The sequence below is a fragment of the Zeus faber genome, assembly GCF_960531495.2.
Source record: "Zeus faber genome assembly, chromosome: 4".
Classification (NCBI taxonomy): domain Eukaryota; kingdom Metazoa; phylum Chordata; class Actinopteri; order Zeiformes; family Zeidae; genus Zeus; species Zeus faber.
In genome coordinates this window covers 20,352,766-20,379,407 of record NC_137191.1, presented here as the reverse complement: position 1 = coordinate 20,379,407, position 26,642 = coordinate 20,352,766, and the positions used below count along the sequence as shown (strand labels likewise).

At 41.3% G+C, this 26,642-nt stretch overlaps 2 protein-coding genes across 2 annotated transcripts; one reads left to right on the top strand and one right to left on the bottom strand.

Moving 5' to 3' along the window:
• Positions 1-4,972: 4,972 nt before the first annotated feature.
• rps6 (ribosomal protein S6) lies at positions 4,973-9,784 on the bottom strand. The gene is made up of 6 exons (XM_079999723.1): positions 9,702-9,784; positions 8,983-9,114; positions 7,860-8,070; positions 6,865-7,011; positions 6,200-6,357; positions 4,973-5,103 (listed from the first exon to the last, which is right to left on the bottom strand). The coding sequence occupies exons 1-6, from the start codon at positions 9,705-9,707 to the stop codon at positions 5,008-5,010; spliced, it is 750 nt and encodes a 249-aa protein (XP_079855849.1). The 5' UTR covers positions 9,708-9,784; the 3' UTR covers positions 4,973-5,007.
• Positions 9,785-10,182: 398 nt separating this feature from the next.
• acer2 (alkaline ceramidase 2) lies at positions 10,183-25,398 on the top strand. Its single transcript, XM_079999721.1, has 6 exons — positions 10,183-10,525; positions 11,090-11,204; positions 14,091-14,232; positions 16,205-16,342; positions 18,864-19,001; positions 22,027-25,398. The coding sequence occupies exons 1-6, from the start codon at positions 10,412-10,414 to the stop codon at positions 22,211-22,213; spliced, it is 834 nt and encodes a 277-aa protein (XP_079855847.1). The 5' UTR covers positions 10,183-10,411; the 3' UTR covers positions 22,214-25,398.
• Positions 25,399-26,642: the final 1,244 nt, after the last annotated feature.

Here is a 26,642-nt window from a genome sequence, read left to right as displayed (position 1 = left end):
CGTTTTTTTATTGTACGTCTCCTTACGGAAACGAAACATGTGGTTATGGAATGAAACCGTGCGTAACGGGGACACTCTCTCTTTGACGCTCTCCCCGATCGCCCCCTCTCCCTGCGTTCTGCAAAGGAAATAATCTTTACGGGTTGTGCCCCGCCTGTCGGGACACGGACGGTTCACACACACAAAAATAGATTTATGATTTCCCCATTGAAATGTTCTCCCTGTGCATCTCGTCAGTGTCTGTTTTATCCTGTTATTTTAATGCACGCTGACTGACAAAAGCTAAAACGACTGCTCGAATTGAAGAATCTCAGTCGATTGACGGGTTTCCAACTGATTCAACTTGTAGACTTTCAGGGGGCGGCCGTATTGTTTTTAATTGTTTCCTAATTGAACAAAACAAAAGCCTTGTGCGTCCCATTCAGTGTGTTACATGCATACATTCCGTGACTTTTCTCCCCCCCCCCCAATGCTCTGGATCCACCTTTATGATTCACAAATGAAGCACAGAGTGCGTCCCTTCATGGCCACAACTTACCATCTTCTAACGGTTACTTCCAGCATGATAATGCAGCATGAGATTCACAGAAGGAACGTGCAGTTGAGAAATCTGCAGGAATTGTGATACAATCATGTCAACATGGACCAGAATGTCAAAGGAATGTTTCTACAATCTTGTGGAATTCATGCCAAGAAGAACTTGGGGGGGAATTTGGAGAAGGGCCGCAAATTGGCGGCGAGGAGACAGCTCCCTCTCCAGAGCACAGGGGTGCGCAGCGGAGTTCTCTACTTGCGTTTTGGGATCGATTTATTATTTGAGGGCTTTCATGCATGATTGGAATGACGGATGACATTTTTTTACTTGGAGGCTATTTAAGATCAGGGGCTATTCATAAAACATTCGGGGCCTGAAGCCCCGGACGCTCACCCCTAACGACACCCCTGCTCAGATGTATTATTTAGCATATTCCAGCAGGTGGGGACTTGGAAACACAAAGCATATTTTTTCCACATTTTTATCTTACTTTCGGGAACATAATGAGCATAATTGTTAAGACGCATAGAGGAGATGAAGTGAGCAGCAAGGCCATGTGATGCTCTGTAAACAATATGTAAACATTCTAAATTGTACTACTGATAAATGTAAGGAAATTGAAAATGTTCTGTTTGGGTGAAATGTCTACGTCAGCACCAAATGTTCTTGTTTTCTTTCTGGTATTTGCACAGTTTACATTCTAAACGACCTCACATGTCAAGGCATCGATTGGCTGGAAAAGGCGTTCCCCGTGCTGCTGGAACCCACAGACAAAGTAAGAACCCCCACACACACACACACACACACACACACACCTCATCCTCCTAATTTGAATGAAAGCAAAACGACGGAAACAGAAGTTCTGCTCCTTCAACGCGCTCGTTTACGTTGATCAGGTCACTGCCAGCGCCAAGAAGAAGATGTGCGAGGTGAAGGAGCTGGCGAGCGCTGTGGGCGGTGGGACCGTGGGCCACGTGCGTCACACCTTAACGTGGGCGGTCGGCAAGATGCACGTGACGTCCAGTGTTTTGGGGAAGGGCGGCGGTGCCAACGTGGCCCTGGTGACCAAAGCGCTTGGCGTGGTGAGCGTGGGACTGGGCGCTGCGCTGAGCGTGTCCGAAGCCCTGGTGGACCTGGTTCTCCCCGGGGAAGACGCCGGTAGGCCAACGGTGTAGGAAGACACGCTGGATAATATTTAACCCATCGTGGTTCGTCCTGCCCGTTAGAAGGACCCGTTTCGGTGAATAACATGTTGTTTTCCCCACCAACGCCTCAGAGGAGCCGACCGAAGCCGCGCAAGGGTTTGAGGTTTCCCCAGCCCGGCCCGGCGTCGCTGTGCAGCTGCTCTCCCGCTCCGCCAGGCTGTGCACAAGAACCTGCCGCAAGGTTTGGGTTAGGATGCACGCTCTCAAGGTCTGCCGCCAAACGTTTTTTTGTTTTATTCATTTAATTAATGTCGGTTATTTAATCGGCAATTATTAAAATCCATGTGAGGTTATGTTGAGGAATTTGAATTGCGCCTCAAATGTTATCCTATAATACAGATAAAAGTGGGATTAAGTGAATGTATATGTAAGATTGTTTGAATACATTTATTGGTCTGAAGTTTTTATTTGTCAATGAAGTTGTTCTAGAATTCTGAATCTAACTTGTTGTTCAGAACAAGTTTGGTGTGACGGTGGAATGGCGAGTTTGTCATACTACTGTGAAGCATCAACTGGAGGAGGTTGGTACTGCTTCTAAACACATGAGGGTGTAATGTTGTAGTAACTAGACTTTATTACTTAAATTGTTTATTATTAAAATGGCTGGCGAGATAGTGAGTAGCATCAAATTCCATTTGGTTACCAGTAGCAGGGAGCAGTAATTCCCCAAGAAGCCTAAACCTAAATTTTTTTATATATTTTTTTAAGAATATACACTACTCACTAAAAGTTAGGGATATTCGGCTTTTGGGTGAAATTTCATGATGAAGATAAAATGCACTGTAACCTTTACAGGTGAACTTCATTTGACCTTCTCTAAACTTTTGAATGCACATGTCCAACTGTTCAATGTTTCAGTACTTTTGCACAACTTGCTGTTCTCTAACAAGGAGCTGAACGGAAAAATTCACAACAGGTGTTGGATCCATGAATCGACCAATACATTTCCTGGTTCAATTAGAATTGGTATTCAAACAGTCCTCTTCATCATGCTGTTCACATTTTGACATCATGAGACCAAGACGACACCTAACAAATGATCAACAGTACCTCGCCATTGCGAGGCTTCAAACAGGATGTTCTCAGAGGGAAGTGGCCACTGAGCTTAGAGTGTCACAGAGTGTCATCAGCAGGTTGCAACAGAGAGACTGGAAGAGTCACAGAAAGGCATAGAAGTGGACGTCCTTTGGCCACATCCCACACTGATGAGCGCTTCGTTGTGAACAGTGCCCTGCGGAACCAGATGATGAATGCCACTCAACTCCAGGCACATTTAAGGGAGGTGAGAGGCACCAAGTGTCACGTCAGACCATTCAAAAGCGTTTCCATCAGCGTGGTCTGCGTGCTAGACGACCTGCAAGGGTACCTGACCACACCACCAGGTACAGGCATCATCCTCTTGCACGGACCAGGCAGCGCTGACGCTGGACGAGGGACCAGTGGCCTCAGTGCTGTTCTCTGATGAAAGTTGATTGACGTTGAGCAGAAATGATGGCCGCCAACGATGTTGGAGACGTCAAGGAGAGCGCTACGCATCAGCCACTGCTGTCACCAGACGAGCCTTTGGTGGTGGTGGTGGTGTTACAGTGTGGGCAGGTGTGTCTAGTCAATACAGAACTGCCCTACACTTTGTGAATGGTACAGTGACAAGCCCATACTACCTGAATAACATCATGAATCCAGTCATTGTGCCCATGCATGAACAACACAGGCCTCATTTCATCTTCATGGACGACAATGCTCCAGCTCATGGAGGTGGCATCATTAGGGAACGGCTACTGGAGCCTGGGGTACCTCAAATGGAGTGGCCTGCACTTTCTCCAGACCTGAATCCCATAGAACATCTATGGGATCAGCTGAGTCGCCGTGTAGAGGCTCGTAACTCTGTACTCCAGAACCTCAATGACCTGAGGGCTGCCCTTCAAGAAGAGTGGGGGGCCAGGCCTCAGCAGACAATAAGTCGACTTGTGAACAGCATGAGACGTGGTTGTCAAGCTGTAATTGATGCTCAAGGACACATGACAAGTTATTGAGACAACATATTTTGTTGTGGTAAACCCACCAGTTGGCTTTTGTTTCAATCAACTGTTTGAGATGAGGAAATCACCATTGCATGCTTACACTTTAATGCCCTACGTTCATATCACTGTAGCGTAAACTTTTTAAATTTTCCATAAATTTCACCCAAAAGCCAAATATCCCTCACTTTTTGTGAGTAGTGTATGTTTGAAAATCACTAATATTGTCTGAATTGTTTTTAAATGTGCAGGTCCTGTGTGTTCTGTCCAAGTCCCCCCATGTGCTGGAGTGGCTTGTAGAAAGCTTGGGCCCCCAGGGGCCCTGGAGGCTGCACAGTCTGCCTCAGAACCTGCAGCACCATGCTATGTGTGCACTCTTCTTTGTGTCTCAAATGTACAATTTAAGCTGTCCGGTTTCCAAAAAGAGCTTGTTTGATCAGATCAACACTACTGTGGATTACCTGGTCCCCGGCCCCCTTCTCAAGAGCCTTGCAGGGCCTCTGTCTTCCGACCGGACCCCGGTGCGTTCAAAGACCAGGAGGCCTCCCAGGCCGGCTGCGAACAGGAGTACCGCCAGGCAATGACCTGATTGAACGTGTACCGCATGTCCCTTGTTACAATAAAAACATTGTGCATTATGACTGCAACATTACTCATTTAGAAAGAGCACTGCAGCGTAGAATGAAGCAATTTAAGGATGAATCCTCAGCGTATTGTCAACTCACTGGCACATTGTTCATCCCACCTGTTTCCTGACCCTTTATCTGCCTTCAAAAGACACCTTCTGGGCTGTTTCTCCAAATATCAATGTAATTTGACAATTGATTTCATTAAGCAGTCAGTGTATAAATTGGGAAGCCAGTTACACTAGTGTAGTTAATCACTTGAGATGTGAGAATGAGTTTGTATTCAGTTTCAATTTCATTTAGAATTTAGATATTTCTGAAATGCTCCAGCAACAATTACATGGAGAATGAACTTTTAACTCTTGCAACCTAGTATTAAATTCCAGTGACAATACAATTAATCAATAGCTCAATAGTAACACTCCAAACCTATGATATGAAAAACATGCTACACAAATGGCCATTATGTTGTAGACTGATTCCAAATATTCACAATGCTTTACAAAAGAAATGTTCAAGTTCTATAAATTCAGAAATTTGTCACCTGAAAACAAATGGTGGGGGGAAAAAAAACAACTGACTGAATGATATCAGCAAAACCAGTTTTATTTAGATTCCATATTCTACTTTTGGCTGGATTCAGATTTGGATGTGGATGCCCTAAGAGAGGAAAGGCGACGTCTCTTAGCAATCTGTTCCTGGCGTTTGTCCTTGGCCTCCTACAGCAAGAGAAAAAAAAAAATCAGATATTAGATTTCCATGTTTGTGCTTTTACTACTGCACAGTCAGGTCTGTTATTTTATCTGAATATAGATATTACAGGTTTAGTCTACTGTGTGTGGTAGATGCCAGATATACTCACTGAGCACTTTATTAGGAAAACTAATACTTTGTAGGGCCTCCCTTTGCTTTCAAAACACAAACATTCCTTTGAGATTGTGGTCCATGTCGACATAATGGCTGCACGTTCATGCTGAGAATCTCCCGTTCGATCACATCCCAAAGGTGGGAAGGTACTGAAGAACATTGAACTCATTGTCATGTTCATGAAACCATTTTTAGGCGACTTTGGCTTTGTGTCATGCTGCATTATCATGCTGGAAGTAGCCGTTAGAAGATGGTGAATCGTGGCCATGAAGGAGCGCACATGGTCAGCAACAATACTCAAAAAGGCTGTGGCATTCCAGCCATGATTGGTATTAACGGGCGCTCCGCTTTGTGTACTTGGCTGACAGAAGTGGAACCCGACGTGGTCTTCTGCTGTTGTAGCCCGTCAGCCTCAAAGTTCTACGTGTTGTGCATTCTGAGATGTTCATCTGCTCACTACAATTGTACAGCGTGGTTATCTGAGTTACTGTAGCCTTTCTGTCAGCTCCAACCAGTCTGGCCATTCTCCTTTGACATCCCTCATCCACAAGGCTCTTCCATACACAGAACTGCCGCTCACTGGATGTTTTTTGTTTTTGCACCACTGAGTAAACTCTAGAGACTGTTGTGCGTGAAAATCCCAGAAGACCAGTTACAGAAACACTCAGCAGCCCGTCTGGCACCACCAATCATGACACGGTCAAAATCAGATAATTCCACCCCCCCCCCCCATTCTGATGGTTGATGTGAACATTAACTGAAGCTGCTGACCTGTATTTGCATGATCATTGCACTGGTTGATTGGCTGATTAGATAATTGCATGAATAAGTAGGTGTCCCATATAAAGTGTGTGAGTGGCAAAACAAAGTAAAAAAATAAAATACAAATAAATTAATAAAGTGTGTGAGTGTATAAGGAACAGAGCACTGGAAGGATGGATTGTGTACCTTCATCCTCTGGGCCAGCAGCTTGGCGTACTCTGAGGCCTCCTCCTTGTTCTTCTGGGTGCGCTGCCTCTTCAGGGCAATGCGGCGGCGCTTGTGCTGCAGTACACGGGGGGTGACCAGTCTCTGGATCTTGGGAGCCTTGGACCTGGGCTTCTTGCCTGGTGGGGGTGGACGACAGTGTTAGCAGGGGCAGGAAAAACAACAGCCAGACCAGGCGGTCATTATATTCTGGTTTTGGTCATCAACATTAATAGCTTTCTTCTGGGCAGCAGTTTTGAAGTTTTGTTTGACTACATTGAAGTTTAATAAAGTTATGTGAACATAAATAAGAATTAAGGAGAAAAGTGCACAGTGACAATGTAAGATGAAACCCATTGAGTTGTCAACTAAATATCCAATAAAAAGTACTTGAACATTCTCCCAAGGAAGTGAGCCAATTTGTTTATTTTTAAACAAATGCTCACAATAACCATGCTAAAGAAATGCACACTATGCCTTTAAGGTAAACTTCATTGGATTCTTGTTGACCTGCCAGCATGAGACACTACAACAACAAGGTGGCTTGATGAAGACTGAAGCAGCTAAACCATGACCAGTATTTCTCAGACGTTCTCGTATGAATGTGTAGACTACTACATTTGAGTGATGAGGGGGCTGGAGCTCACCTTCTTTAGTCACAGGTCTCCTCACAACGTACTGTCTGACATCATCCTCCTTGGACAGGTTGAAGAGCTTGCGGATCTTGCTTGCTCTCTTGGGACCAAGGCGACGAGGGACAGTGCTGTCGGTCAGCCCGGGAATGTCCTTCTCACCTGGGAAGTTAGGAAAGGTAAAATAAGATAAATTAGGTTAACACAGTTTATTCATTTAAAATTTTGATTATCTGTAATGAACAAAATCTGGAATGAGAATACAGCACAGTTCAACCAGCCATAGTGAGGGACTAGTCACGTTTGTGTGCTGCTCTGCAGTTACTTTGGCAACAGTGTCCCCCCTTAGAGACTACAGGAAATCAAAAAGGGTCTACTATTGTGCCAGGAATATACATTTCAAATTACAGCTTTCACACAAAAAACAGCAGTATTTTTTGAAGGTTTAAGCTGACCAGGCGGAATATAGTTTCAACAAGACATTGCAATACACATGTGTAGAGCAGTGATGTCGCCATGGGACCAATGTTGGCAAATTCAGGCCACCAGTGATTTCCACATGAGCCTTAGAGAGCATGGAGAACCATTGTTTTAATTTCCCTCCTATAAAGCAGACTTACACCGCCCCCCCTCCGGTAGAATACACAATTTCTCAATTTTACAGCAATCATCCAGGCCCATTAGACATGGATGGTGTTTGTAGGGCAGAATCCTATAATATCAAGGCCCTAACAACTTTTAAATATTCCTTTGCCAATTCTCAGTATTGGGATTGTGAGTATTATTCAAAACAACCATTCCTTCAAATGCAGGCATATTTAAGTTATTCTAAGTGTCTGTTTCCCCTTAAAATTATCAATGTTGTGCTAGGGTGGAAATTCACTGATTCAGAAGGAACCTCACGAATGTCTCCTGAGAAGCGTTGGATGTTGTGTCTTATTGCTTTCATAGACAGGGCTGTATTCAAATTTTTGTAATGGCTGTTGAAACTGGATGACACGTGTAATTACCTTTCTTGATGATGACCAAGTTGAGGACGCTCAGGTTGGCATCAACAATGCATCCACGGACAGACTTGCGCTTGCGCTCACCGGTCCTGCGTGGGCGGTAACAGGAATGGCCCTTGCTGAGCAGCAGGCGCACACGGCCATGGGTCAGCACCCCCTGTTTCATGGGGAAGCCCTGTCTGTCGTTGCCTCCGCTGATGCGCACCACGTAGCCCTGGGTAGAATGGAAGGAACAATTACATTGCGTTATATTACCACACTAACATGGTTGAGAGCAGTGCCATTATCAGGTTGGGAAAGCTACAAAGACTGTCTCGAAATGCTGAAATCGGTTTGTGATCACCAGAATCCTGAGTGAGAAGGCAGCACAGTTTAACCAGCCATGGTGAGGTCTGGCCTTATTGAGTGCGGCTCTGCAGTTACTTTAGCAACACATGTCCCCCCTTAAAGACTACTGATAAATCAGAAAGGGTCTACTTGTGTGCCATTATGGCGCGTTTCAAATAACTGTTTTAATAGATATACTTTATGAAACATAAAACGTAAAAGTAGCAAGTTACTGGTTCATAATGTTATCAGTAAACCAAAGTCATCGAGATGCTCCACGAATAATTAGTACTGTGCCCGACTGCTGTTTTCAGAATTCAAAAGTTATTTGATTTCAGCAATAAGATTAATTAAGAACAAGAAATGATTGAAATTGTAGGGACGGAGGCTGTAACCTACCCTGATTTACATTTTAGTTTGGACAGTTAACTTTCGGTCTATATTAATTGACTCCCCTCTTGTCTATATTCAGCAGACAGTTGTGCATGGCCTGGTGGTTCACACCTCCATTCTATGAACAACCGTAGAAACAACCGATGGCAGCCTTGCAGCTCAGTTCTTCTATTAGGAGCAATACATTGGAAAGAGCCAGAACAAACAGTTTATCTCGTGCAATGCATCTCGTTGCCTTTGGGTGATATCTCTGGCAATGCTCTGAGGCACAGAAACTACCAGCAATTTCCAGTGCGTTCAGCCATTATAGGGTGACAACGTGCCTTTTCAAAGTTAAAATAAGCTCAAGTGGCACAAAGACAGGTACACGTTCAGGCCAAGTGAATGAGTAACTGATAGAACTCACCTTCCACTCATCTCCAAGAGGATCAGCAGCCACCTCGGTGGCCATGCGCTTCTCGTAGAAAATGCGCAGTTTGCGCTCATCGTCGACTTCGATCAGCTTCTGACAGCCAGTAGCGGGGAATGAGATGTTCAGCTGCAAGACAAGGCGTACGACTGTTAACGCAGGCACCGGGAGAGTGAAGCGGGAGCAGGTTCTGGCCGCCACCACCACACAAGCAGCATCATGTAAAGCTGCCGCCGCCGCCACTCTTTTAGTGAGACGTGTTGATGGATCCGCTTAGAACAAGCTTTTAGTCATAAACGTTCCGATGTTGGAACATTAAGGATGATAACGTTCATTACCGGTATTTCAATGTCGGACAGAAAACGTAACTCTCCCAAGCTACGGCTTTAGAACCAGCACATGGCCAGTCGGGTGAGAGTGTTTCGCAGCCCAGATAACTCAGCCCAGAGAGGAAATACGGTACATTTACAGGCTTTTGATAACACTTGAAACGCCACACATTTCTCACAGCGGGCCGCCATCTTTCCAAGCGGGGGCCTAGCAAACCTTAGCCGCGGCTTCAGCGATGACAATCTGCACCAATCTTCCGCGGGGGATCGATATTTGACCAAACGCGGCAGCGCGTTGCTTGCTTCGCAGACTCCGCTTCGACTACATGTTCATATTTCCAAGACAACAATTCGATCTTTGAACGTAATGTGTTCCACACTTTGTACCTTCATTTTGCTGAGCCAACCCAACGAAGGTCCGCCACCGAAAAGAGACCGGATATCCGCCTCGTGGTCTCACATAGACTCGCCCAGTATCGCGATATCAGCCTTTTGGAGAAATGTGTACTTGTCACAGCATTACATGAAAACATTTGGTTTATGTCACGATTATTAATCGCATTTAATTTAATTCATTGAATGTTAATACATTCAATTTCGCCAAAATACCTCGTTAGTTAGTTAAAAAAAAATGTCAACATACTCATCGGAGAAATTGTTGTTTGAAAAATGTTGTGTTTAATCAGTTAATGGAAATACCGAGACTATTATTAGACAACAACAACAATTAAAAAATAATAATAAATAATAATAACAAAACAAAAACAAATGATTTAGCGTAATGAATCCTCATTGCGCATGCGTCGTGCTAAGACGCCGTCTAGTTCCTGGCTGTCAGCAGCGACCGACCAGAGCTGAGCCTCGGGATGCGCTGCCTGGTGGAAGGGCAATGGTTCAGCGTGCAAGCCGACGGCGCCCTCACCTCATAATAGTCGTTGTTTAATTTTCGGAACAGCCGCCGTGTCTGTAAAATCGGACCGGGAAGACTCCAGCAGTCGACTTTTGTTGTTGTTGTTGTTGTTGCTGCTGTTGTTTTTTACGACCGATTTATTTTTCCCGGGGACCCGTGGCCGTCTGTCGGATGAACCGGTCCAGACATGAGCGGCGTTAATCTGATTTTTTGGGACCAGCTGCAAGCCGGCAGCTCGGAGGTGGACTGGTGCGAGGGGAACTACCTCATCTACCCCGGCATTGCTGAGTTTTACAACACGGTGTGTGGCGCTCACTTCGTTTCGCGCTGTGTTGTTGTGCTGTGTTCCTTTGTTTCTGCTGATTTGTGCGCGGCCACTTGTTTGCACGCCGCTCCTCCGGTGGCGCTGGCCCCTTATTGGAATCAAGTCTTCTTCCCCCCCCCCACACACTGTTTCCATGTTTTTTTTTTTACTAAAATCATTTCGTCAACAGAAGAGACCCTGTTTCCCCCTTTAACACCCCCCGTTTGTTGTTGCTCTGTGGCTGCGGTTCTCTAACTTTTTTTCCTCGTAGTGTACCCCTCTAATATGTTTTGGTTTTTTTAAACTGAGTACAACCTTCACTGGTTGGGAGGAAAAACAAGAAAATGAACATAAATGATGTACTGTATGTGCATAGACATTATATATAACCAATATCGTTGAACTGGTTTTAATTTTTGGAGTGCCCCCCTGCAGTACCACCAAAGTACCTCTAGGGGTACGAGGACCCCCCCCCCGTTTAAGACGCCGCTCCGTGGAACCTGTCACGCCGAAGTGTTTTGCTCACATTTCCCAACCTTTTCCCTCCACTTTCTATTTCAGATCAGCAACATTTTGTTTTTTGTTTTACCCCCGATATTGATGTGCCTGTTCCGTCAGTATGCGACGCAGTTCAACAGCGGTATTTACCTCATATGGAGTCTGCTGGTGGTGGTTGGTGAGTCGCTTACATCTGATTCATCCTCCACCTGCACAATGATTGTATAAATATGGAAGACACTGTATAGGCATGTGTGTGCTTAAAGTAGCCAAGATCATGAGATGACTAAGTTATTAATCAGGTTATAAAAAAAAAAGTAAATGTTTTTTAAACAACACAAGTAAAACATTGTTTATTTGTGGATGCAGACATATCTCAGTTTATATTTCAGGGTTGTGTTTTTGACCATTTCAAACCTTAATACGGATTTGTGTGTTATTCCTCGTTTTTTTTTTATTGATATTCAATTTATGAAATATATTTGTGAATTCTGACATTTCCTCCCATGTTGCGCATTCTATGGAAGGAAAATCACTTAAAATACCACTAATGTGAGGTTACAATATCCCTGAAGCGCAGCGACTCTTAAGTGCTTTGCCCTGACTTGTTCAGCTGAGATTCTGATTTCCCCTAGTTGGCTGCGAAGTGGACAAGAGGTCAGCGAGTGCAGAGAAACTGAAAAGCCTGTCCCTGAGAAGTTACTAAAAGTAAAATACAAGGACATTAGCAGGCCTGAACCGGCCACTAGAAGTCTTAAAGGTGCAGTATGTAGAATTTACTGAACGGACTTGGCAGAAATGTAATATAATATTCACAAGTATGTTTCAGTTAGTGTATAATCCCATGAAAATAAGAATCATTGTGTTTTCCTTACCTCAGAATGAGACCTTTATGTCTACATAGGGGGCGGGTATGCTTCCACGGAGGCCGCCATGTTTCTACAGAAGCCTGGAACGGACAAACCAAACACTGGCTCTTCCTCGCCCTCTAAACTCTGTAACGTTACAAGGTGGTCTATTGACTCCGCCGACAGAAGATAAAATAAGTATCCTGCTCACGCTATCTCGCTATGAGACTAAATGCCTAGAATAAAATAGCTTTTTAGAATTACCTAGCTAATCTTAGCTTGTGGTCTCCTACATCGTTGGAAAGGGAGGCGTGAGGGGGCCAGAGGTTCCGATGCGAGATGCCACTAAATTCTACACGCTGCACCAAACTTGCTTCACACTGAACACGACAAACGACAAGAACAAACCGGAAGCCGCGAAAGGCTGCTACGGGCTGCGCTTTGGAATTTCTGCGTCCGATCGAGGCTCCGGAATTGGTTCATATTCTTTTCACGTTTTGTTTTAAACGAAGTCCGACAGTACTAATAGAAGTGACTGTCGAGGTTTTGTTTTGTTTTTTTGAAATGGGCTTTAAACAATGTAGGTTGCATATTTCAAAACATTGGATATCACCATATTCACTTTCAATAAATGTTATGTAAGTTGCAGTTCATATGACAGCCACCAGGCGAGGATCCAACTGTCAGATGTGATTACGCATTAGACATGAAGCTGCCTTTAGTCAGGCGGAAGAATTTGTTTGAAAAATAAGTTTCAAATACGGATTCTACTGACAATATATGAACCAGTCACATATGTCCCATTCAACCTCGTCAACACCCATAATCAAATTTTAAATTATTAACAGAATTCAAGAGCTTGATTTGTGCCAATGGGACTCAAATGAATTCAGGAGCCGCACATATGCCGGTTTAATGCACAGATCTATGCTGTTATGTCACTATTTATTAAAAGATGCATTGATTAAAAGATGCATTATCATATGGTTTCCCTCGCCACATCAGTCTCTGGAGATGGGATAGTCTCTGATCTAACTGGGAGAAAAAATAGAAAATAAAGATCAAACCTGTATTTTCTCCTTTTGAAAACAATATTTGGATTTTTACCACTGCCTGGTCTAAATGATCAGTTCATTTTTTTTCCCTCTATAAGAGCATATTTTGTACTAACAATCATGTTCCTTTTCGGACGTTTACGCTTCAATTAAACATTTCCATAAAACAATTATTTTTCAGGTCACAGACTGTTGTCTTTTGACCACTTTTCTCGCACGGTATCCAATATGTCCAGGAGCTCCAATACTGTACTTTGCACCAAGACATTTCTTAAAACACACCAACGTCTCCTGTGGCACCTCCTCTAAAAACAGCTTCCTGATAGCGCAACATCTGTTTGCTGCTGATAACACAGCGGCACCGATACTTCCAGCCTCCTCACCAACTTTACATTATTAGTGCGAGATGAAAAGAAAACACAAGAAAGAGCACTTCAATTGGCATTCCCAGCGCAGATACTGTTGTAGCTTTAAATTGGAAGAATTATTTTAAACGATTGAAACTGAGTAGAAAAGGGAAAAAAGAAAATCCATTCTTGATACGTTTATTTTGCTATTTTAAATAACAACATATAAATACATGAAAAAAGGTGACTGTTGAATCTGTAGCCCCCACTGTAACCTCGTTATTTGATGAGGGGATATCTATGGAAGTAGATTGGGATTTGGCTTGTGTCTGCATCCTCCATCTCTAATTAAAATTATTTAATTCATCAAAGTGCCTTGCTAGGTAATTTGGATTACTCATAGCTCATTGGAAGTTATTGAATAATATCTTGCGTTCCCAGTGGTTATTGCATATGGGGCTACAGGCGATCATATCACAGGATTTAATGACCAATATTTTCTTTTCTAAATTCTGATTATACGCAACAGTGACACTAAACAAATCTGTGTAATTTCTCTTCTTTTTATTCAAATGATGAAGCGGTGAATCAAATCGGATCGGCTGGCTTTGCAAATGATTTGTCGGGACAGTTGCTGCCTCTTTTTAGGAAGCATCAGTGGTGTTTATTATTATTATTATTATTATCGTTTCCAAACGGACTTGGATCATTAACTGATCCAACCGAAGCGTTTTCATTATGAAAATAAGCTGCGAGTTCAAGGGGCCGCGTCTGGTAACGTTGTCTCCTTGTGTTCTCTTCACCCTGCCCCCAGGTATTGGATCCACGTACTTCCACGCCACGCTCAGCTTCATCGGCCAGATGCTGGATGAGTTGGCCATTCTGTGGGTGCTGATGTGTGCCATCGGCATGTGGTTTCCAAAGAGATACCTCCCCAGGATGTTCAGGAAGGACCGGTAGGTTTTGGGGTATGACTGGGCTATAGAAACCCCACCTATCGATAGCTTTATTATTTTGAAAAAGTGTGAATAAATCTTAAGGGGTGAAATGTAGATGCAGATGCGGGGGGGGGGGGGGGTTGCATGGACAAAAAAAAAAAAAGCATTTATTTTTATAATGGTAAAAATATGAATTGATGAATATAACATCAATTTGTATGAAATATTACTCATTGAATTATCTGTGAAGCTATGCATTATGCGCCATTTACAATTGAACTAAAATGTTAATTCCTGTCTCAGTTCCATATCCTAAAAAAAGAAAATGGATGTTTTTTGACCCTGCGTAAACATATTATGCAATGTCAAGATTCCTGTTTGACTTTGGATAACGCGCCGCAAACATTCACCACATGAACTTGTTTTCCTGTCATGTCACAGTAATCCAGTTAATCTAATAGATGAAGCGAAAAACTGCACAAATAAGCCACAAACTAATCAATTATGAAGGTAATTTGCAGACTGTTCTTTCCGCTTTCGACGTCTTCGTCTCCATATTTTCCAGGGGTCGTGTTTCACAGTGAGACAAATTGATTTTGTGTCTTAAATAAGACCCTCCTTCCACAGAATGTCCATTTGTTGCATTCCCAGTTGTTGTCACTGGTTTTGGGCTCCGTGTCTCCTCCGGTATTGCTGTCCTGGTTTAATAATAGGCCTGGTGAAGATAGCTGACACCAGTAGAAACAGCCCCACATCACATGCCTCCACTTCTCTTTCCATTGTCACAGATCCAGCACGGCCGACCCATTTACCCCCGACCTATTTGACAACTTAATGTCATTAAAGTAGTAGTACCGCTCATTATTGATTATTGATCTTTCTGTTGATCAAATGGACCGCAGCCGGGCCACTCTCTATATTTTCTTGGATAGATTTAATTATTTCTGTGTGAATTTTATAGAAAGAGGGTATAAAGGGAGTTTAAACCAGAATAATGGTACAGGATTTAGGATATCTTAGGTGTGTGTGTGTGTGTGTGTGTGTGTGTGTGTGTGTGTGTGTGTGTGTGTGTGTGTGTGTGTGTGTGTGTGTGTGTGTGTGTGTGTGTGTGTGTGTGTGTGTGTGTGTGTGTGTGTGTGTGTTGGGGAATGGGATGCGTAACATAGTAGTGATTTGACGATTTATGAGCTGTATTCCTCACCCCGCCTCCTTGCTCCGTTATCGGGGTTGCACATAAATAGTCCACTATTTACATAAATAGCACAAACAGTCCACCCGAGCCGATCAGCTGCTCCCCTGAAAACATACCGGCCATGCACGCACGCACACACACACACACACACACACACCCACTTGTACGAAAGGGAGGTCTGAGTAAGTACACCTGGTAGGTGACCCATGTTTCTGGTGCACTTCTAAACCAAAGAAATAGTAAATTCAGTGACACACACACACACACACACACATTCGGATATTGGTGCTTTATATGGACATCACAAGAAACCTTAGTAAAAAGAAGATTAGTTGGGATTATGTCCATTTAAAATAATGTTATAAAATAAAAAAAACGGCATGAATAGGACAGTGTGATTTCGAGGGGTTAGGGTGCTAATGGAGAAGCGGCATTAAAAAAGTCCTCATAATTCTATTAATGCTGGTAGATATTCAGGTGTTGTCCTTTTTTAAACCATATTTATATACACACGCACACACACATTCAGGTATAGGTATTTAGGATTATATAGACACATCCACACACGCTCGCAAACGGCCCGCTCTCCTCGTCCTAATAAAATGAATTTAAATAGTGGTTATTATTTTGCTATTTGTCGAGAGGGAGGGAGGGCGAGAGAGAGAAACAGAGAGATTGAGCCAGCTTTGGGCAAACTATCCTTTATATAGAACCTGTCCTTTAGATGAAACTACAAATGCAGTTTTCAGTGCATTCGCATGTGCCGGTAATAATAATAATAATTTGGGCATTATCCAGGACCAGGTTCAAGGTGGTGGTGGGCATCCTGTCGGGGATCACCACGGGGCTGGCCTTCATCAAGCCCGTGGTCAACTCGCTGTCCCTGATGACGCTGGGCATCCCCTGCACCGCGCTGCTCATCACCGAGCTCAGGAGGTACGTCCCTCTATCTCATATGTTTGCAATGAGGAAACGTGGAGGTATTCACTGTCACTGCTGAGGTATTTCAACGATGACGGGCTGTCAAAATGCATGCTGTGCTTTCCTGCTAATGTTTTCAGGAACATGTTATGTAAAAAAAAGAATGTCCTAACACATTCCGTGTGTGTGTGTGTGTGTGTGTGTGTGTGTGTGTGTGTGTGTGTGTGTGTGTGTGTGTGTGTGTGTGTGTGTGTGTGTGTGTGTGTGTGTGTGTGTGTGTGTGTGTGTGTGTGTGTGTGTGTGTGTGTTCCTGCTCCTTGGACGCTAATGAGGAGGCTCACCCCTCCATGTTTTTTCCGTTTCCCACAACCCTCAGTAACCCCCTCGGGTGCTGTAATGCTCATTCTTCAAACTATTGTTCAACTTTTTCTTTTTTTCTTTTGTCGACATAACTCGCGATGCCAGTCACCGCATAGTGGCTCGTGTGTTTTTGTTCTGTTAAGTGGCCGAGAGTTCCTGTTTGATGGTGCAGATTATTTTGCACCTTTTATTCCCAGCCAACAGGGGCTAATTTATTGTTGTTCAGAGGATTCCTTGTGGAATACAGGAACTGAAATGAGTGGTCTGCTAGTGATGCTGTGCGTCTTATGGGTAATGGTTAATTTCAATTGAAATTGTTGAGTCACAAAGTTAGCAAAGTTGCCAAAATATGCAGGGGTTTTTTTCTTCCTTGACAAATATTCATGTTAACCAACCAAACCTTTAACTTGTTGGTCAACAAGTTACAACCTCCATTACACAAAATACTAAACACAAAACTTTTAGTTTATAAGCATTATTTATCAACTTTATTATATTAAATTAAATTATTATATTATTACTAATAATTATTAGTTTTTCATTTCAGTTTTTTAGTAAATGTTTGGATTAAATTTTAGTATTATGATTTATTTATGTTTTTTTCGATTATTAGTATTATTATTAATAGTATTATGTTGTTTTTATTTTTTTTCCCTCTGGGGATGTATCAAATATCTATTGTCTTATATCTATTGATATCGCTGCTGTATTATTCTTTCCATCCTGTGCGCTCGTTCCTCTCCATTTCTTGAAGGGCAGGGTTCACCAGCCTCACTTTCAGTTATCTCTCCAGCTCACTGCGTCAACTCTCCATAAACTCCAACACTCAGCGCTGCTGAGTGTCAACACACTTCTTATCTTTTACCCGTCAGCCTCCTACTGCCAGTCACAGTACGTCAGTCATTATCTATGTTTTTAAAGTGAATGCCATCTCATTTATCTTTGTAAACATGCCTTTGAAAAGCCACAGATGGGTTCAGAAAATGGGTTTCATCACCCATTAAATCGGTCATTTAATTCTAAGTGGAACTAGCTAGCAATTCTGAAAATGGTATGGGGGCAGTGCCAGATTAGTCTGCCTTCTACATGCAGAGTGAGGTTAGGTCAAAACCCAAATGACACACTATGCACAGCATAGCTACGTTCAGTGGCGTCATTAGGGCTGGGCGCTGGGGGCTTTAGCCCCAATGTTTTCTGAATAGCACCCAAGAGAGACTTTTAAGGTTCCTTAGAGAGAGAGAGAGAGAGACTTCTAAAAAAAAACATTACATTATACGACTACCAAGTTGCTTCCTTCAGGAAATCAAGTGCGTTTCCTCCGTGGTTTTATTTTTACACTTCCTCTTGTTGACGTGCGATTCAGATGGCAGAATATGTTCTTTTTCCTGGGGCCTGATGATCTTAGCAGCGTGCACTGATCTGCGGGCCGATTGTCTTTCGTAACCCCGGCACGAACAAGGAGAGGGAATCTCAGTTTAGACGCTATGGATTATCAGGTGTTGTCAGTGTTGATTTAATGTGGTCAATGAAAATATTCAACTACTTCATGATTGTCAGTTGTCAATTAAAGGTAGCCTCCCCCTATATTTCTTTGGCATTGAGCATCTTACATTGGTTCAGGTTATTGCGTCCGGGGACGCGAGAACCAAGATCACCAATGTTATTAGATCAATGTGATAATTTTTCACCTCCACCTACACTCTCTGTTCCACCTGTCCCTGTCCCCTCACCCCCTCAGGTGCAGCCGGCAGGCGCGCGAAGTGCTTGTGCCCGATTTCCCCGCGCTGCACCCCTAACTCTAAAAATCATGTCTCGGGGTCTGAGAGGCTTTTTGAACCCACTTTTTGAATTTCAATAAAATATGAGATATTTTACAATATGTCCACTTGAGAGGGCAGAACAGAGTAGCGGCAGCTTGTGAGAAAAAAGTCACATTACACTAAAGAATAAAAATGTGGAAGTGCCTGTACTGCGTACCGGTGAGTACCAGCCCGCTTCAAGCACTGGATGTGGATGATGTTTATGGCAGTAACACATTTACTCAAGGCCATTTTTCTTTGAGCTATTTTTTTTTTTTTATTCTCCCACTTGAGATTCTTCACCGTTTTCTCCTATAACACATTTTGACATCTCTCTCTCTCTCTCTCTCTCTCTGTTATTTATTTGTTCTTTGCAGGTGTGAGAACCCCCGTGTCTTCAAGCTGGGGCTGATCTCGGGTTTCTGGTGGGCTCTGGCTCTTCTCTGCTGGCTCAGCGATCAGATATTCTGTGAAATGTGGTCCTCGGTCAACTTCCCTTATTTACACTGCGCTTGGTAAGCTCAAAACTATCTCGGAATGATATTGGACTTTGCTGATGTTCTATTTTATTTATTTATTTATTTTTTTTTTTAGTCGTCGTACTCAGCCTTCTGGGCATTGGTATCACGAAACAAAAATACGCAGAGTTCCAAATTCCAAACATGACTGTTTTTTTCACAAGCGGTTATCACAACATGACCGCTGTCATGAACCTGCAGAGGATACCGCAGTACATCCATAGTGGAGCTTCTTCTATAGTTGACCCTCCTCTATAGTAGGCCCGATATTCGATCCGATATTCCTCATTTTATCAATTATCTGAATTTGTTATTTTGTCTGATATGATTGCCGATAAAATAAAAAAATGCGCTCCGTGTCACGCCGCAGCACAACGCTTGTCGGCGCTCTCATATTCACAGGAGATGCTTAATAAGGGCATATGCAGTATGGCAAGCATATCCGACTTATTTGCAAAATTGAAGATGTAAACTTCACAGAAAACCTCGAACTCAAGCGCAATTGGCAAACAAAAAGCTGCTTGTGTTTCGGCTCGGTTGTTACCCTCCCCTTATGTTGTTGAAGCACAGTAGCAGACGGGCAAATACTGTAATAATCCATGATTCATCCAATGAATAATTTCCCGGAGCGAGCACCACGTTCCACCGTGTTTATTTACACTTGGTCCCAAATGCACATAACGTAAAGCACCGTTTCGTAAAATATCGCCGTAATCCCGCCCGCAGCATTATCTGATTGGTTTAATGTCGCAAGTAAATAGCCAGTCAACACTGTATACCGTATTTATGGGAGGGACGTGGGAAAGAGGAACGCAGAGAGAGAGAGCGAGATATGCACTGCTGAGACGAGAGGCTGTTTTTTCCTGAGGTAAGAATGAATGCTGATGTTGCTGAAGTTGAAATAAACATCACAATACTCGGTGCCAAAGTTTACGGAAGAGTATTAGTGCCATGCAAAAAAAAAAAAAAAAAAAAAAAAGAATTTCCCCTGTGTTTCGAGAATGAACTTGGAATTCCGAGTTCAAAGTCTGAATTAAGTTCTGAGAATAAAGTTGGAGTTCCCAGAATAAAGTCAAAATATACAGCAGGGACATAACAGGAACAGGAGCAACGTCCCATACGAGAGAGGGGAGACGGAGAGAGGAGAGACAGGCAGAGAGGGAGAGAGAGAAGGTGAGAGAGACTTGGAGAGAAGGGTTCACATTTTAAATAAAGTTTTACTGGTTTTATTTATTTTTACTTAATTTTTTTATTTATTCATTTTTGCAGGAAAGAGACCTGACAAACATTGTTTGTATTCAGTAATAAGTACCTGTTTTGGGGAACTATTTAGGTCATTATTTTTTACAAGAAATGCTGCAAGGAGCTCCCTGCACTTTATTTTTTCAAAATGTTGAAAGCAAGCTTTATGTTGGAGTTTGTGTGACCATAAATTTGAACGCTTAAATTTTCATTTTTACTGTCAATGTACATCGGCCCAAAATATGGGTTATCAGTCTCCTTGATTACTTCGGTGATCGTATCGGCCCTGAAAAAAAACCATATCTGTCGAACCCTAGTAGATCTTCTATAGTGGATCTTCTTACATCGTCGATCTTCTTCCATAGTAGATCTTCTTCCATTGTAGATCTTCTTCTATAGTAGATCTTCTTCTATAGTGGATCTTCTTCTATAGTGGATCTTCTTCTATAGTGGATCTTCTTCTACAGTGGATCTTCTTCTATAGTAGACCTTCTTCTATAGTAGACCTTCTATAGTGGATCTTCTTCTATAGTGGATCTTATTCTCTAGTAGATCTTCTTCAATAGTAGATATTCTATAGTAGATCTTCTTCTATAGTAGATCTTCTATAGTTGATCTTCTTCTATAATTGACCTTCTTCTATAGTATATCCTCTATAATTGGCCTTCTTCTATAGTAGATATTATATAGTTGACCTTCTCATATAGTAGACCATATTCTATAGTAGACCTTCTTCTATAGTAGATATTCTATAGTTGACATTCTTTTATAGTGGACCTTCTAAAGTAGATATTCTATAGTTGACATTCTTCTATAGTAGACCTTTTATAGTAGATATTCTATAGTGGACCTCCTTCTATAGTAGATCTTCTATAGTAGATATTCTATGGTGGACCTTCTTCTATAGTAGATCTTCTTCCATAGTAGATCTTCTTCCATAGTAGATCTTCTTCCATAGTAGATCTTCTTCCATAGTAGATCTTCTTCCATAGTAGATCTTCTTCTATAGTGGATCTTCTTCTATAGTGGCTCTTCTTCTATAGTAGACCTTCTATAGTAGATATTCTATAGTTGACCTTCTATAGTTTACCTTCTTCTATAGTAGATCTTCTATAGTTGACCTTCTTCTATAGTGGAACATCTTCTATAGTGGACCACCTTCTATAGTAGACCTTCTTCTATAGGAGATCTTCTATAGTTGACCTTCCATAGTGGACCATCTTCTATAGTATAGAGGTTCTTAGAATGCCATTGTTGAGGAACTTTTTTAGCTCCTACTCCAGGGCAGGGACTAACTGGCACAAGAGGAACCTTCAGTGACGTAAGTGCACGGCGATTGGTCGAACACGAGCCAATGCAGCACTGGCCAACCGCCATCTTTAAAAACCTGTGTAAAACGTTAACAACAACCTAAACCAAAAATAAGACGTTTCATTTAAAGAAGACATGTCTTTATTTACATATGATTTATTTCCAAAACATTAACACTTATGTTAAAAAAAACAATGTTTTTTTGTTTTGTTTTTTTGTTTTTTTTTTAACGTTAATTAAATGAAACAAAAAACCCCTGTGCGGTGTCCTGATGCGTGCCCTTGCCTTACGGAAGTCCTAATAAACGTTACTGAATTACTGAATACTGAATACAACAAGGAACCCAGAACTCGTGCTGAGACGCCATTGGCTGAGTAGGTATAGTTGACCTTCTTCTCTATGTGGACCTTGTACCGTAATGGACCTTCTTTCATGGCGCGTCTCCTTCATTCTTCTCCTTTCTCTGCAGGCATATCCTCATCTGTCTGGCCTCTTACTTGGGCTGCGTGTGCTTCGCCTACTTTGACGTGGCGACCGAGGCCCCGGAGCGAGGTCCCGTCATCATGTTCTGGCCCAACGAAAGGTGGGCCTTCATCGGCGTTCCCTATGTCAGCTTCCTCTGCGTCTACAAGAAGTCCTGCATTAAGGTCACCTGAGCGCTGCGGAGCAGTTTACCAGGTTCCGTCCCAACACCAAGGTCGTGAACTATGACGGGAGTTTCACTCTATTCTCTTTGCACAGCGGTATTTACACAGTTCTCATCAATTTCTCATCAATCGATGCTAAGAAGCCTGTGACATAAAATTCCCATGGGCGTATTCCATAGATCCTCTGGTTTGAACGGGCGATTGTGTGGGATTAAGACGGAAATTAGTAGATAACTTGCATTTCATTTCATGGTCCGCCAATTGAAAACCTCTTTTATGAAGAACTGCCTTATAAATATTGTCAGCATCTCATAGATGCGGTTAAAGGAGCAATAGACAAATTTTCACACCCATAAGTATTTCCAAGTGGTATTATTTTTTGCGCAGCTGGCGCAAAGACAACCGGATGGCTTTACGTTTTCCTTAGAGCGCTCCGTGTAAAAGATCAACACCACTTTGGAAACGAGAGAAGAAAGAAGCGTGTTCACTGAAGAGCCTACATTGAAATTGTCACAGTTAGAGTTCAATTTGATTTATTTCGGTTGTACAATCATAGACACATATACATAGACGCAGCACTGACGGCTTCCACTCGTTGCTACGATACGTCAACTTCAGCGTATATTAGAGCGGGCCTGAAAACTGGCCTGTAACAACCACAAGTGAACGGTATTTCTGGATAAAAAGCACTATAACCTTGACTTTTCTCAACCGATTTCAATGAGTTATATTCAAGGGTTTATGATTTACGTGGAGTAGACTGCTCCACAGTCGGACATTTCCAATAATGGTTGCGTATTGGTTGAAGCACTTCCTGTGAAGCACTGCCATAAATCCATCCTTCATTTTCCCAGAGGTTTCGTACCCGGTGGCAGTCCGTATTGCACAGTGATTTCGAGGCTTATAGGAAACCAGTCTAAACGCTGATGGTCAACATTAACTTCATAATGATAAGTTGAAACAAAAAAGTTGTCTATTGCTCCTTTAAGTTTCGTTGAAATCATGTTTAGCAGCAATAAGGCATTCAAGGCATTAATTTGTGATCGTTGTATTGTATAAGCTTCATGTTCTACTACTTTGCTATTATGCTTGATGTTGTAATTAGCCAGATGCTATAAACAGTATTTTAAAACTCTAACAAGAAGATAATTGTGTTTATCCTTGTATATTTTTGAGCACATAAGTTGCTCATTGTATAGATGGAGACTTTGGTGACACCAGCAAGGTTGTTATTTAAAAAAAAAAAAAAGATATCCATACAATAGTTTATTTGCTTCTGTAGGTGGTGTGCCATGTATTATTTCTAGCATGATTGTATAATTCGGGACAATAGTTCATTATTGTATTTAAGATATTTCTGTACATCATTTATTTTTGCTCATGGTGTAATATGCAATCAAAGGAGGCACATGAGTCATACAAACCTTTAAACTGCATTCTGTTCAGAAGTGCATAGGTACTTTTTACATAGCCTCAAAACAAGCGACAACTATCGTAATCTGAAAAAGAGAATATACAACTCATCTTTTGGTAAATGTAATATTGCCATTTAATCAAGAAGAGCACATTCAGTCAAAAATGAAGGAATTGTAAGGGGTCAGTCCTCTATTTGGCAGTAGACATCTGCCTCAGTGCATGCTGCTAGAGTTCAGAACATTTTCTCTCTCTCTCTTTTTGACTCCTAGGTCTCTGATTTCCTTGTTACTCTTTCCTTTAAAAAAAAAAAAAAATGCTGTTTCAGCTCAGATCCGAAATATAATGTCTCCCTTTGGGTTCTTCCTTTAATACCTTTATAATGTTGAAGTCAGTATGTTAGCCTCTGTATTTGACACTGTGATATTATCAATGTACCTGATGCCAAAAGCCTTAATCAAACAGTAGAACAGACTGGAAAGGCCATTGGAGAGGAGCTGTGGTGTTTAATGCACTTGTGTTTCATTATCAGAAACTTTATATAATTCCGATTTGGTTAATAAGGGGAAACTCTACTGCCTGAAGTTTATTAAATGACTTTTGGGCATAGTTTGTATCAGGTCTGGCCACTACAAATTTTTAAGTGTACTTGATACAGATGATTTACGCATTTTATAAGGGAAGGATGAAGGCTATTGTATAAACTACACTCAAACTAAAATTGACTAAAACTTTAACGATTACCAAAGGAATTTTTTTCTAAATAGAAAACCATGTATTTTTTTTTTTTTTTTGTCTCATCTCAGCTTTCGAAATAACAGCACATTGCATATGTGTGAATGCTCATCTTTGTAATTTACTAGTTAAAGATAAAAAAAAGGAAACAATATTACTATTTTCGATGTGTATTTTAAAGAATTATTAGATAACTTCAGTATATTGTTATGCCATAATATTTATATATTTATATTTTTGTATGCAAATTAAATCTTTTTTTCTTTTTTTTTTTTTTTTCTTTTTTTTGTATCTTGCAGTGTCATGGTGCACATTTTTAATTATCAAATATGCTGATCAATTGGTTCCTTTTGTTGTGAATTTGTTACTAAATTTAAATGAATGTGAAGAAAACTTGTAACAATATAAATGGAAAAAGTCCTTATTTCCTTCAAATCAACCAGATTTTACAATAATCAGAATAAAACATGATGAAATAACTCAACTGGTAATAATTACATTGGGAATTTATTTTGAATAGCTTTAAATATTTTGACTTATTTCTTTATAAGGCACACATTTAATGCATGAACATTTAATTTTGATATCCCCATTTGTTGTAGTATGTTTTGATTTGTGATATTGTTATCTCTCGCTATTTTATGCCATAATAATTGTATACAAAATATATGTTATCATGACAAACTGTTTCAGGGGTTCCAAGGATCTAAGACCTAATTCATTTTAAATGATTTATCCAAATAACATAACAGTTGTAAATGATAACTATAGTAGTTATTTAAGAAAAAGGCATTTATTTATATAATGTTTTCCTGGTTCCAAGTTGAGATAAATCATACACAATGTGCTTAGAAAACCAATGTCATGTAAAACTGACCTAACAAATCACATTATTCTAACATGTGCTGTGAGTATTAAAACTTAAATTATGTCTACCTATGCCGACAACTTGCACAGAAATATTTATTTTCGTAATTTATATATTTCATACAAACATATTTGTAATGTGACGATTGCATTTGTATATTATCAATAAATTGCAAATACTCAACATACTTTATTGTTGCTCTTTCTCTAATGAACATATTATATACATATAGAAATGCTGAATTAACTTGCTTGCGCCGCTGGAGTACTGTTTGTCCCAGAATGTGAGACACAGTTGACATTGAATGCTCACTCACACAGGCTTATTACAGTATAGCCACACGGACCAAGTGTAGTGTTACCAGGAGGCACGGATCTACAACATGCAGACCATTCAATTCTGTTTTAGAAGAAAGATAACCAGTATAGTTGCAGGCAGCAATACACCGGGGTCCAGGTTAGTCGTGTTAGATACGAATTACAGTTTTACGAGATCCCAGGAAACGCAGCATCACTTCCTACCAACACCATTTACAAATCATTACAAATGTTCACATGGAATGCAGGGTGGACATTCTGCCCACTGCTTCTTTATTGTCTTAGACCTTCGGCTTCTCTTTGGCGTCTGGAACACGGAAACACACAAACTATACTCTTATTTCAAGACACAACTAATAACACAATTACATCTAAACTCAACATTGAAATAAACATCTTGCAATAAAAAAATATATATCTGGGGGAGAACAACACGAATTACAGTTATCTGAGTTCCATTTAATGCAGCATTAAACTCTATAGAACTCTATTCCCTTCTATTTTGTACCCCCACCTTGTATTATCTTTCTGAGTCTTATTTTATTTTTATTTTATTTTATTTATACTATTCTATTCACTAATCTATTTCCCGAGTTCTGTGAACACACAATCACACATATACATACTTTCATACATATATGCAGTGAAATGTAGTGCAACACACCTGGTGATTACACACAATATGTCCTAGGAAAATTTATTTCTACTAGACCAACAGACTGATACCTAAAATGTAATACAGTGAGTCTAATACTTATAGAATAAAATAAAAATATATAAAATAAAATAAAATGGAAAAGATAAAGGGAATAGGCTTACGTATATGGGATAGACTTATGTATATGGGATAGGCAATTATGTAAAAACAGATATGTGCATTAAAGTGGCATGTGAATAAAGTGAGGTAGTGTTTGTGGGATAATACAGCACAGTATACAACAGTACGGCGCAGCAATACCGTAACACCGAACAACCCTGAACAGTGACACAGTATGTGGTACAGTATCCTACACACAGTACAGAAGGTAGTGGAGCCTATGTGTGTGGCTCAGTGAGGACCCCTGGTGAGGTCAGCATTGACAGTTCTTATGGCTTGCGGGAAAAA